Genomic DNA, 14,207 nt, shown 5'->3' on the forward strand with positions numbered 1-14,207 from the left:
ATGTAGATGATAACACTACTTGTACTCTAAACTCTCTTTCATGTGCCTAGAAGCATTAACTAATCTCTCAGTTCTACTTCTTTTCATTTCTTTTTGTTTGTTTGTTTTGGAGGCAGTTGGGGGTTAAGTGACTTGCCCAGGGTCACACAGCTAGTAAGAGTTTGAGAATGTATTGAATTCACATCCTCCTGACTCCAGGGCCAGTGCTTTATCCACTGCGCCACCTAGCTGGCCCTCAGTTATATTTCTTGGGAATTATAGAATTTAACCAAATACAAGTCATTTAAAAACACTTTAAAGAAAACTTTTGAAAGTTGGAAGTTAATATATTTGATGATTTTTGTTAAGAGGCATTAGAAACTTAAGAAGCTAGAAGAGCTTCTAAAGAATTTTGCATTACTTGATTAAAATTATCAGGTCTAAGAGGCAGTATTAAACATGTAACTCGAAGTTGTTATTGTTGACTAACTTGTAGAATTAACTAAACTTGAATCTTAATTCATTCTTTCACTTACCTTCTACCCAAAAGCTGGCCAGTTCAAAACTAATCATTTCTATTACCTTTACAATGTTTTTTGCAAATGTTAATGCATAACTAAGTGAAGATTATTCTAATTTTCTCATTTTAGATGAAGAGTTAGTTACATTTATTTAAGGATGACATGTCTTCAGTCCACAGTTTCTCAGCCTGTTGAATTTCATTCATGACTGTAAATAATAGCTATTTTATATTTTTTCAGAAATATTTCTGAAATCTCTTTCTGCTACTGCAAAGAGCCAAATGGGCAGATTTTCAGTCCAGGCTCTTCAGGGTATGGCAAAGTCATTTGCCACAATCATTTTAGTCCTGGTTGTTTGAAAGGTTCTGGTTATCCAGATGTCAATTAACCAAAGTGTCACTGTTTAAGAAGCAGTGATAAAAATGTAAATCTGATGCTACTCTCATTCACAGTGATGATTAACAAATGATGATAGAAGATTTGCTTCATAAAAATTGAAAGGAAGAGAAAAATTTCATTAAACAATACTAAAAATAAATACTTCTGACTTTTGAGTTGCTTAAAAAAGTGGATTCCATGTACCTCCTTTGTAGAATTTAAACTCAATTACTTTGGGGGCTATTTTAAATTATTTGTATCCTCAGAGCCTAGCATCATACCATCTGTGCAGTAGGCACATAATAAATGTTTAGTGAATTGAATTGAATTTCCATTGGTAGGGAGACCTATTCAGGGGCCAAGTTCCACTATTTAATGTCCATAAGTTTGCATTTGTGGGATCAGAATAATGTGAACTTTCAGGGAAGTTCAGACTTGTTTTAGCAAAGAAAAAGGAATACTGTCTGTAACTTTATAAAGATTTGCTCTTGGAGGAAGAGGGAGAGTATGTCCAGTGTCACCAGGGAATGACGTTAAAGAGAGATCTTATATGGTCATAATGGTTTCATTTTGAAGATACAGCTGATTAATGCTCAACCATTTGCATTTTATGTAGCAGATATGAATGCCTATTTTGTTAATGGGTCCATTTTCTTAATGGGTTTAGTTGATTTTACCTGCATTTTTGCAGCCCTTCTTTAAGGATATAAAAAGGAAGATAAAATGAAAATGTTCTTCCATAAGATTTAAATGCCATTTAAAGAGTATATCAATGAACTATTTTTGTACTCACTTAATTCCTTTTTTCTCCCCAGTGCTTACAGAACTCCCTGAAAGATATGAAGGACGTTGGCATTTTACAAGTGAAAGTTTTAAAGGCATTAGATCTCTTAGCTGCAGATTTCTCAGGTACAATATATTTTCATTTATTCATTAACATTTATTTCTCTTTTGGTCTATTGGTGTCATTGCTTTTCCACCTTCTTTGTGATCTAATGGCAATGGAAAATATGATGAGCTAGGAATGTTTATAATAAAAGCGTTCTTTGAAAGATAGGCAGGGACTTAATCAAATTTACCTAATATATTCCTTTGCACTGGCTTCTTAGAGTAAGTTTCATGATGATTGGTTAACAGAGTAAAAATAGCTGGCATGCATAATCTTTTTTTTTTTAACCAGGAATTTTACATATATTATCATGGGATCCTCACAGTACTCAGAGAGGTAGACAGTACAAGCACTATTATATCGATTTTACAGATGAGAAAATTAAGGCTCAGAAATGTTAAGTGACCATCAAGATCAAATACTTTATAAGTGGCAGGGCCCAGGCCTAATTAAACTTACATCTTTTGTTGCTAGACCCAATGCTTTTTACACCCTGAGCACTGCCTCAGGCATTCTAATAGCAAAGGGGTTTGAGATTTTAACGGAGTAGGTAAATTATGAGGGTTGCCATGTTTTTAATACTAAGTTAATTTGCAAATAGAACTGATGTGATGGTGGCCATAAAGAATGAGTTATTTTACTTATTTCCTGCCTTTGATCAATTAAAAAAACCCTCCCTAGTTCCAGTGTCTTATCTTATAAGTCCATCTATACTGCAGACAGAATGTGTAACATATAAATTTTGATCATGACATGTATAATATATACTAGAACAACTTCACCATAATGATAAGAAGAATAATTCACATTTATATAGTGCTTTAAGGTTTCCTAAGTACTTTTCTTCTAACAACCCTGTGGGATAGGTAGTGATATAGAGTCTATAGCAGGGGATCATTCTATAGATAAGACAATTTTATGAGTTTCTTTTGGAAATCCACTAAACATAGATTCTTGGATGGAGACAGTGACAGTCATGCCTTATACAAAATTAAACTCTGTAATGTAAATCATGTGGGTGTATATATATATATATATATATATATATATATATATATATATATATATATATACACATAAGTATGTGGAGGGTAAGGATTGTTTATTTATACATATATATATGTATATACACATATATATACATATATATATATATATATATGTATGAATAAACAATCCTTACCCTCCACATACTTATGTTCCATGATGACTAAGCACAGTGTAAGTTTAGGGACAGCAATTTTGGTTCCCATGGATGTTCCTTCCAACACATGGAATTTGGGATTAGAGAGTGTGAAGAGTTCTTTGTAGAAGTCTCATCAGTAGTACTGCACAATTTGGGTCTCTCAGCCTGAGTTGAATTCACATCTGGTATGAGCCACTACATTGGTTCAAAGATGGTAAGGGAGGAGGCATTAATTCATTCATTTAACAAGCATTTATTAAGCACCTATTATCTGCCAGGGATATGCTGAACATGGTGGATACCCAGACAAAGTACATTTGTCTTCAGTTAAATTTATTTATAGACCAGCTTACTCTTTATTTTTTGGAATAAAAATTATTTCCAATCTATCTTTTGTGGGGATCATGTATTCCACAGTGAACTGTTTGAAGACCTAAAGGAAACATTTCAACTCCTGAGTGTAATAAGCAATCCATTTGGTGTCCTGATTTACAAGAAGGTTTAGATTAATTTTTTTAAATCTCAATTCCAGTTCCTTTGATATATTATAAAATGTACCTCAACAGAGTATCTACAAATTGCCTGTGGTTCCATCTGAAGTTAAAAGTGGTGGTACATCATAGTGAGTCCTAGGGGAGTTCATAAAATAAATCCTCATGTTCTTTGGAGACCTCTCATTTAGAAAACTCTGTGAAAATATCTGTCTAGTTGATCTGACCACATGGGTAAGTGTGACATTACAGTTATTCAGGAAAAGAAAGGTTGGCCAGTTGTGAAGAGTAAATAGATTTACTGTAAGAAAACTAGAGGTCCCCTTTTTAAAGATAGAGTCCAGTTATCAGCGATGAATAAGGTCAATCAGCAGTTACTAAGCACTTTTCATATGCCAGGTACTGGAGGATACAAGCCTAAAATTCAATGTCCCAATCCTTAAGGAGCTGCCATTATATGAGAGTAGACATGTACACACAAAAAAGGTAGAAATAGGGACTAGACCTATAGTTTGTCCTAGCAATGCAACGCCATCTCTGAAACTCACAATCTAGAATTGCCTAAAGCACTAAGTGACCTGCCTAGAGTCATACAACCAGTGTGTGTCAAAGGCAGGAGTTGAAACCAGGACTTCCTGGCTTTGAGGCCAGTTTTCTTTGCATTATGTCATATTGTCCCTTATCTTTACAAACATATATACAAAATTAAGTACAGAATAATTTTTGACAGGATACATCCTGGTAGAATCAGGAAAGGCCTTAGAGGGAAGGTGCTACTTCAGTTAAGTTTTTAAAGAAATTAGGAGTCTTAGAAATGGTGAGGAGGGAATAATATGTTCTATGAATGGGGGGAGACTTTGTAAAAGCATAATGATAGGAAATGGAATGTTATATGAGAAATAGCAAGAAGGCCAATTGAGCTGAATTGGAGAGTGCCTACAGGATATCCATTTTAAATTTCCAGACAGGCAACTGGAAGAAATGTGAGACTAGAATCCAGGAGAGAGAATTACTCCATTCTTTTTGGTTTCTTTGCTTAAAAATTTTACTTGAAAATAATCAGCAAGTTATCAAGTATGTGCAGCTAAGAGGTGCAGTAGATAGAGCTCTGTGTGTGGAGTCAGGAAAGATTGGAGTTCAAATCTGGCCTCAGACACTTACTAGCTGTGAGACTTTAACCCTGTTTATCTTAGTTTTGCCTTCTGTCAAATGAGCTGAAGAAGGAAATAGCAAACCACTCTAGTATCTTTGTTAAGAATACCCCAAATGGGGTTGAGTCATTTATGACTGAAAAACAAATTAAGTATGTTCCTCTTAAAGATTTAAAAGTGTCATGCAAGAGTAAAGGATGGAGGGATGGTTCTTTGGAGTCATTCTTACAAAGGATAGTATTACAGAGATTCTCCTGTCAAGAATCAACACAAGTTCACAAAGAACTTTTATTATAACTCCTGTTTTTCATGACTTATAATATTCCAAGATCTCTTGATTCCTAATAAATTCCCAGTCAGGTTCTCAAATTTTAATCAGCAACTTGAGTGAAGGAACTTCACAGCGGCTGTTGATGATGTTACTTTTGGAATCTTCTGGTCACCTAAAAGGGCTGTTATTTGTAATTATGCAAATTGTTTCACAAGAGAAAACTTAAAGGTACTTAAAAAATAGTCATCAGCTTTTCCACTATTTAAAACACTGGCCACTAAACAGATATTCTAGAGTTGATTTTCTTTTGTTCTTAAAAATAATAAAATTAAGTTTAAAAAAAAGTCAAGTCTATGAGATATTTCTGCAGATATTTCTCGTGCAAGCCTATTTAAGAATTAGTAATATCAAGCCTCTATTCAAACTTTCAAACTAGATAAATCTGTTCACATATATAACTTTTAAATATTTTGTCAATAAAGGGAAAAAGTAACTCATTCTTAGTAAGTCTATATATTAGCTATTAGGTTTTAAAATGTGAAATAAGGTAATATTGTCTATATCATGTTTTAAGTAATAATTCTTAGTAAATTTTTATATTCGTTCATTTCTTCTGAAATATTTCAGTATGAGCCTAAAATTATTTACATATTGGTCTTTATGAATTTACTTCCAGATAACCTACTGAATTTTTTATTTCATGTATTATGATAGTTGAATATAGAAAAGAAGTGTTTTTTTCTCATCTTAAAATAATTTATTTTTGCTATTATCATGTCCCTTTTACTTGGAACAAAGACAATCAATTATTTTCAATTCTGAAATTAACATTGAGTATCAGCTCCATAAGTGATTATCCTAATGGAAAAGTTAGTGCCTATCAGATATTTTCTATAGTTTGTCTTACAAACTTATGTCCAGTTGAGACTAAAATCCTCTTTAAGTAAAAGGTTATTCAGTGTAATGTCATTACATTGAGGTAATTCATGCCTGAGCTTTGATTCATGAAGCAAATGATAAATCGTGTTTTGAGGCTAGTGCCAAAGATAGCTGCTGTGTTATAGTGTAATGTGACCAACACATTCCCATTTGGCTGCTACTGTTTAAAAAAAATAGCATAAGTTCTTATCACACAAAAAGAGAATCATAAAGATCAACATTCTCTCCTATGCCATTGAGATATGATGAGTGCTGCAAGTACTGTTTCCATAATAATGCTTCCTTAAATGGTGCCATATTTCCTACTCTCCCTAGGCAAGCACTCAGATTTATGAATGAATATTGATAAAAGTAAAATCAGGGTCCCTTTAACAGCCTAATAAAGAGATAATCAAGAAGATAATAAAGATCTGTAAGGGTTAACTGAAGAGTTATGAAGGAGCTTTAAAACTTTTCATATGGTCAGAAGAGTATTGTAATTCAGTGATGATAACCTTACCATAGACTTTAACTGCTAAGAGGCATCAGTGACCGCCTGATGACCCTACATCTATTGTTCAAGTAAAAGTGCCCATAGTAAGGAGAAAGGATTTTTAAATGGACCTAGATAAACTAATTGCAGAAGAAGCACATAGCATAGCTATATTGTTTTAGGAGACATCAGTCCACATGTTGTCATTTTGGGGACTGGCTGGAAATGTAACTCAGAGAATGTCAATAGGTGAGTTGGAAAAGTCTTCCTTCTGCTTAATGTATACCCTTGAATATGAACTTAGCACTAGGATTCTCCTCCACCCAATTATAAAATCCAAATCAAAACCATTATGCTTTGTTAATAATACAAAGCTAGCTAGCAGGATTTAATGGATGTTTGAGTTACTGTACATATCATGGTTATGAGCACTGAATTGATCCTTGTCTGAAAAATACTTTAAGGTCTCACAAATGCTATCACATAACATTGAGCACACATAGATGATTGCAGGCAAAACTTCTGGGGAATGAAGGCAACCACGGGAAAGTGTGGCAACAGCATTCAGCACTCTTGCAAAACTGTGGGATCCAACTCATCACCAATAAGGAGGACACTGTATAGTTGTCTCTGTAAAACTGTCTACCAGGTAGATTACTGAGAGCATCAAAAATTGATTCTACGTCATTCTTCTAACTTGATTAAGAATGAACTGCTAAGGCGCAGCTAGGTGGCTCAGTGGAGAGAGCTCCAGCCTTGGAGTTAGGAGGAGCTGCGTTCAAAAAAATCCAGCCTCATAAACATAACATTGACTAGCTGTGTGACTCTTGGCAAGTCACTTAACACCAACTGCCTTACTGAAAAAAAAAATCTAGAGTTTTGTTGACTGCCCAACATTTGGAGATTCCTAGTGATCCAAACAAACAAAAGAGATAACTTGAAAAGCTGGCTTTATAATCTGCAGAATAATTTTTCAGTATTTATTTTATCTGGTATTTGTAAGATAAAAAAGTCATAGCTTTTCAGTTTTCTGAAGAATGTCAGAAGGATGAAACTTTCTGTGCTTCATTGAAGGGTATATATGGAAGACAATTTAATAATTATATTAAAGTGAAAAGATAAGTTTGCCCTCCATCCCTGAGAGGAAGAAAAACTTGAATGATTTGATATTGATAACTAGTTGACTTTAATAGGCATTCCAACATCATTAATAAGGTACTAAGAAGTATAAGGAACCTTCTACGACACAAATATATTAGCATCATTTCAGTTATAAACCAGATTTGGAAATAATTTCAGGATTTCAGGTGCCTCCAAACCCTTTACTAGCCTGTTTTTCAGATTTCCTACTCAAAGTGTTATAGGTTCCTTCTCCCTAGAAGTTGCTTATCCAGTACTTTCTGGAAGGGAATCTCTTTCAGGTCAGAGTTTGACTAAATGATTTCTGATATCCCTTCTAACTAACTACTAACTTCCATAATCCAATGTTTTTTCAAGCTATTGTTCATACCTCATAATATAGCTAAACTTTCCCTCCAAAATCCTACCATCCATGATGTGTACATCTCTTTCCCAGTCTACTGTGGGAGGCAAGACCTTCGTAGTTATCTGTTTTCCTACCTCTATATAAGACAGAAGAGAACTGGGAGCCTTGGGTAGAGAAAACGACCCTTTTCTCAATCCCCTGCTTTTCATATTCTCCCCATATAAATACTCAGAAAGTAAGTATCCTTGGTGGTGTATCAGCAAGTGTGGAAATCTGTTCTCTTTCATCTTATTTCTACTGTACGGAGATACAGAAATGAATCTGGCCTTGACCACCAATGGCTTTTGTTTTGTTTAGTTTTTTTTTAACAGGATAATTTGTATAAATATAATTTAAGCTATGTAAAGGAACATATATAATATAAAGGACCAGTAACTCAAGTTCATTCTTCCCGAGGTTCCAATACTATTGGGACTTCTCAGTAACGTTTTTAAAAACCTGTGTTTTCTTTTTCTCTTTTTTTTCCTGTTTTTGCCTGGACCTGTGATTGTACAGAACTTTCTATGAACAAACTTCACCAGCTAATATTATTGGCACCTACGAGATACCTGAGGCACAGAGATGTTAAGTGACTTCCTTATAGTTTCGCAGCCTATATGTGTCAGAGGCATGAGTATTTCTAGTATAATGGGAATATTAATGTTTATTGGTTTTTTTCATTTTTTTAAAATATAGACACCACCAAAATATGTTTGGAATGTGTTTCTTATTTCTGTTTCATGCTTTAAAAAAAGAAGAAAGTATACTTGCTTAATAGGAACATCCACCTTTTAAAAAAATTAGTTCGGTTTTTGCACACTAATTTTTGATAATCTAGATAATAGTTTTGTTAATATGAAACACCTCTTCTGCCTCATTGAATACCTTGGGTATGCATTAAATTGCTATTCTCAATAACTGTTGACCAAAAACAGTATTCAGAATACAAAATTATAGAGCAGGAATGTTCTTGGCGTATTCTATAACATTGCATTTTAAGTAGATTCTGTAAGTTAAGAACAGTGGCTGTTGTCTTTTGAAACACAGGTCTGTGTAGCAGAGGAGAGTAGTTCTATAGTTATTGTTCCCCTGGCATATTAATCAAAAAGTCTATTTTCTTGTTTTTCTTCCCATTGTTGGGTTTTGAAGCTGTATCCATAGCAATACATCTCCTCTTAAAGACGTTCTCATTACAAAAACATTTCTGTAATTGAAATTCTTAGAAAGCTTAATAGTAGCAATTGCATGCTGTTAATATTGTTTGTGAATATCTTGGTGATGTTTACCTAAATCAGGGGGAAAATCACTTTTTTAAACTAAAATACCATAACTAACTTTATCAGGAATTCTACTTTAAGACTATCAGAAAGAATGGTATGTAGTTTATTTAAATTTGAAGAATAAATGTATAGTTTTTTGCATTATTAATCAGTTACATTATGTGTATGAAATGCAGTTCATTCACTGCTGGAGTTGATGAATGGTTCCCTTTATATAGATAAAGCACTTCTCATATTACTGTGTATTTTCTTCATGCCGTCTTGTGAAGTAAATATTACTAGCTCAATTTTTACCAGATGATAAGTAAACTGAGACCCAGAAAGGCTCAATAACTTACTTACCTGTGGTCATACAGTTATAAAGTCTCAGATTTGAAAATCAAATGCAGATTTTTGGACTCCCAAGTCCATTCCTCTCTCTACTGCAGCATGCCACCTCAAAAATTTTAGCAAAGGAGCAGCTAGGTGGCATAGTAGATAGAGCCCTGAAGTCAGGAGGACCTGAGTTCAAATCCAGCCTCAGACCAAACACTTGACACTTATTAGCTGTGTGACCCTGGACAAGTCACTTAACCCCAATCGCCTAAAAAGAAAAAAAATGAAATATTTTAGCAAAGAAGTTACTCAGCTCTTACTGAAAACATTCCAACAGGAATTAAAGGAAAAATGTGATTGTGAACTAAAATGGTCAGGAAAAGCTTCATGGAGGAGAGAGATTTTGAGTTAGGCTTGAAAGAACTATAGATTTTAGATGGGAAGAGATGAAAAAAAATTAGATCAGGGAAGAGAGTGAACAAATACATGGACACTGGAATAACACTTCATGTGTGAAGGGTGACAGCAAATAGGTTAGATAAATTGTTAGAGAACATGTAGTATTAGGTTGAGGAATCTGAAAGTGATCTATTAGGCCATTGTAGGTTCTCCATCACTTCAAAAAGCCTGATAACAAATTTATGAAAGCAGTGTCTTAGAAAGACTAATGTGGCTTATTATCCTGGCCTCCTCACCATCAGCTTTTCATGTCTCTGTTTCACCTCCCAGAAAACTAAAGGGTAGCTCTTACTTCAGCCTTATTTTAATCGTATCACTTTAAGTAGCAGCTACGTGGATTTGGAGTCAGGAAGACCCCAGTTCAGATCCTTTGTCAGACACTTACTAGTTGTGTGACCCTAGGCAAATTACTTATCTTTTCTCACCCTCAGTTTCCTCATCTGTAAAACAGGATTAATAACAGTACTTACCATAATTTTTTTTTTAGTAAGGATCAAATGAAATGACAGGTAAACTTTTCCCTGTAGCCTCCTTGAAGGAAGATTCAGGGGTGTAGAGGAAAAGGAGTAAGTAAGCCTCAGGGAACCAAAAAGCACCTGTAATTTTCCAAATTCCCCAGTGTTGAAAGAATTGTCAGAATTGGGCATACGCTTCTGAATAGGGCATCCATCCTTGTCCTCTATACTGTGGAAGGTGTACCCAGGTCCATGACCTCTAAATGAACCAGTGGACCGATAGCCTGAGAGTGTCAGGCCAAGTGAGAGACAGCCTTATAACTGTCTTCCTGAAATCACCTCCAAGCCTTGCTAGTACTTGGAGAGTGACCCCAACTGCAGGGCATGAAAGAAGAGTGGAGGGAGGCTTACATATCTTTCAGTCTTGGCTGAAGAAGAACTTGGGGTTAGGCAGCTTCCTGTACAGGCCACCAAGAGGTTGAGGTTTAGAGGTTTAGGGGTGCTGAGATCCAAAAATCACAACACATGGGTCCTGTCCAAATGAATTTGACCCAAGCCTTCTTTCAGTCAAAGAAAAGACAAGGTTTATTAGAACATCTGCAATATTGGCCAGACTCTTAAGGAATCTGAACATTACGGAGCTGTTGGCTAGATTATAAGAATCTGAACAGTGGCTAGATTTTAAGAATCTGAGCCCCCATTTAATCTTTACTACAACCCTGTAGGTCCTTATTTTACAGCTGGGGAAATTGAGAAAGAAGTTAAATGATCTGCCTAGTACCACACACACAATTAGCATCTAAGATTAGATTTGAACTCAAGTCTTCCTGGCCCAGGGTTCTATTCCCTGTGCCTCCTAATTGCCTAGGCTGAAAAGGTAGATGAGGGGTTAGACTGTGAAGACTTTAAATAGCAAAGGGAAGAATTGTATTTCCACATATAAGTAATGGGAAGCCACAGAAATTTATTGGATTTGTTGCCCAAAACCTTTGTTCTGAAATTATTTTAGACTGTGCTCTACTTGATTCCAATTTTAAATTATTTCAAAATGGAAAATATTAGTAAGGTTCACTGGAGGCATGAGTTTGAAAATAAACCAGAAATACATTTATTCTTGACATAGTTACGTGGTAACTTTGAGGCTAAAATTTTATCGATAGTCATTTGCCTGGAAGATCTCTAGGATGAAGAAAAAAAAATTTGAAATAAATATACTTTTGCGTTAGGGTGTAGTGCTCAAAAATTTATAGAGGCTGATGGCAAACCCTTCCTTCCTTATGCCACGTGCTGTTACTTTCTAATACTTTTTATTTATTAAAGACGCATCTTTTTTTAAAATGTGTATGTATTTGTTGATTAAAGCTTCTGGTATATCAGTGGGTTCTTTTGTGGAAGATGGACTAAATTGTAAAGTATATCTAAATGGGATTATGTGGTGGTTAGTTTTTTTTTAATTTCCTGGTACACTACCTTCCTTGTTTATACTGTAATGAAGCATTTTAATGAGCTTTGACTGAATTATAATCTAAGAGTTCGTTCAGGGAGTTCCTCAGAGACATATTGGGAAAGTTCGCAATTTCTGAGTAGAAGTCTGTTCCTCATTAGCTGGGACAGCCAGAAGTATGCTTGCTCCACAGCTTCAGTGCCAAACAGAGAACCTGTGTCTCAAAAGGACAGGCCAGAGAATTTGCCCTGCTGTAGAGTAACCCCAGGGCTTTCATTAAAAGTGTCAGTCTGTTTCACTAGAGCAAGTGCTGATCGCATGTCATGTTGGTGCCTCTGGAGGTTAAGCACTGACACCCACTAATAGTCTGACAAATTGTTAAATAGATGATGTAGTTTTGGTTAAAGAAACAAATCACTAAGGCTTGGTATACCTGGGCACGAAATTGTAGAGTGCTTGCTCTCTTGATAAACATGAAAGCTGTTCTTTCACAGAGAAGAAAAAACAAAACAAAAGTCTTTGCAGAAGTGGGAACTTGTTGAGAACTTGGGTTAGTTATGTAGTTATCTGAACATAAAGTCTGATTCCTGACTACTGCTATTCTGGATAGCACTGGGTTAAGTATTCTTTTCAGACATGGCCCATTTGCAGTCCTCTAATCAATTGAATCAACTGATCACTGACCCTAGTCCTACGTCTGTCCATCTCCTTCCTCTTCCTCTGCTCTTTTATATGGGGTTTCTGTGTGTCGGTGATTTTATTGATGTAATTCCTCAGAGTTCTTAGTCACTAAATAAATTGGGGATACATAGAGTGACTCGAATGTTTGGACCACTGGGTTAAAAGGGCTCAATGAAGTCAGCATTAAACCCTGGCCCTAGGTCCTCCTTAGCCATTTGCTGGAAAAGCATCTGTTGTCCTGCTCCCTATTAATTAATTCTTCTCTGTTCTGTGAAGTGCCTATAAGGATGTAGGCCAACCAAATTAGGCATTTTGGGAATGTTACATGAACTCATTATAGAAGCATCAATTCTTTCCCTAATAATAACTTAGGTCCAGATTGAAAGTAAGGATACTTGCATCTCCCTTTACTCATTCTCGGGTTCTACTTTGGTTGTTTTCAATCTAGCAAGGTAAGGCCAGGGGAAGAGAATGGGAAAAACTGGGGAAGAGTCAAAGGCATATCTTCTTTTCATTTTACCCATAGACAAAATGCAGAAGTGGATTGTAACATATACCATAACATATCCTGAAATTAGTAATATCTGCCTCCTGTTCCTTCTGATGTTGTGGGGTTTTTTATATAAATTTATTTATTTTTAGTTTCAATATTTACTTCCACAAGATTTTGAGTTCCAAATTTTCACTCATCTCCCCCCTCCCCCCACCCCAAGATGGCATGCATTCTGAATATTCCTTCCCTTAGTTTGTCCTCTCTTCTATCTCTCCCCTCCTTCTCTTATCCCCTTCCCCTTCTATTTTCCTGTAGGGCAGGACAGACTTCTGTACCCCATTTGCTGTATTTCTTATTTCCCAGTAGCATGTGAAAACATTTTTTTAAACATATGTTTTTAAAACTTTAGGTTTCAAATTTTCTCCCTTCCTCCCTCCCCACACAACTTCACTGTAAAGGCAAGCAACTTAATATAAGTTATACGTGTGCAGTTATGCAAAACACTTCCATGGTAGACATGTTGTAAAAAACTAATTCCATTTCCCTTAATCCTATCCTGCCCTCCCATTTATCTTGTTCTTTCTTTTGATTCTGTCCCTCCTCAGAAGTATTTGCTTCTGATTATCCCCTTTCCCAATCTACCCTCCTCTCTATCATCCCCCTGCTCTCTTGTCCCCTTCTCCCCCTATTTTCCTGTATGGTAAGACAGATTTTCATACCCCATTGAATGCGTATGTTATTTCCTCCATAAGCCAAATCCTATGAGAATAAGATTCAATCATTCCCTTTCACCTTGCCCCGTTTCCCCTCCACTGCAAGACACTTTTTTGTTTTTTTTGTGTGTGTGAGATGATTTACCCCATTCTACCTCTCCCTTTCTTCTTCTCCTAGTATAATCCTCTCTCATCCCTTAATTTTATTCTCCAGATACGACCCCTTAATCTTCAACTCACCCTGTGCCTGCCTGCCTATCTATCTATCTATCTATCTATACATACGTATATTTTTTTTCCTCCAACTACCCTGATACTGACAAAGGTCTCATGAGTTATAAATATCATCTTTCCATGCAGTAATGTAAACATTTCAACCTTAATAAATCTCTTATAATTTCTTTTTCCTGTTTACCTCTTCGTGTTCCACTTGAGTCCTGTATTTGAAAGTCAAATTTTCTATTCAGGTCTGGTGTTTTCATCAAGAATGCTTGAAAGTCCTCTATTTCACTGAATGACCATTTTTTACCCTGAAGGATTATACTCAGTTTTGCTGGGTAGGTGA

At 35.5% G+C, this 14,207-nt stretch overlaps 1 protein-coding gene across 5 annotated transcripts in view; it reads left to right on the forward strand.

Annotated features, from left to right (window-relative positions):
- MCTP2 (multiple C2 and transmembrane domain containing 2) overlaps positions 1-14,207 on the forward strand; it is a 285,321-nt gene that overhangs the window by 149,327 nt on the left and 121,787 nt on the right. For all 5 annotated transcript variants that reach the window (XM_078151162.1, XM_020964224.2, XM_020964238.2 and 2 more), the window contains one exon: positions 1,694-1,787. In XM_078151162.1, coding sequence (XP_078007288.1) covers positions 1,694-1,787 — 94 coding nt within the window. The remainder of the gene's footprint in view (positions 1-1,693; positions 1,788-14,207) is intronic.

Source organism: Phascolarctos cinereus, unplaced genomic scaffold, assembly GCF_003287225.1.
Source record: "Phascolarctos cinereus isolate Bilbo 61053 unplaced genomic scaffold, phaCin_HiC Scaffold_3;HRSCAF=262, whole genome shotgun sequence".
Taxonomy (NCBI): domain Eukaryota; kingdom Metazoa; phylum Chordata; class Mammalia; order Diprotodontia; family Phascolarctidae; genus Phascolarctos; species Phascolarctos cinereus.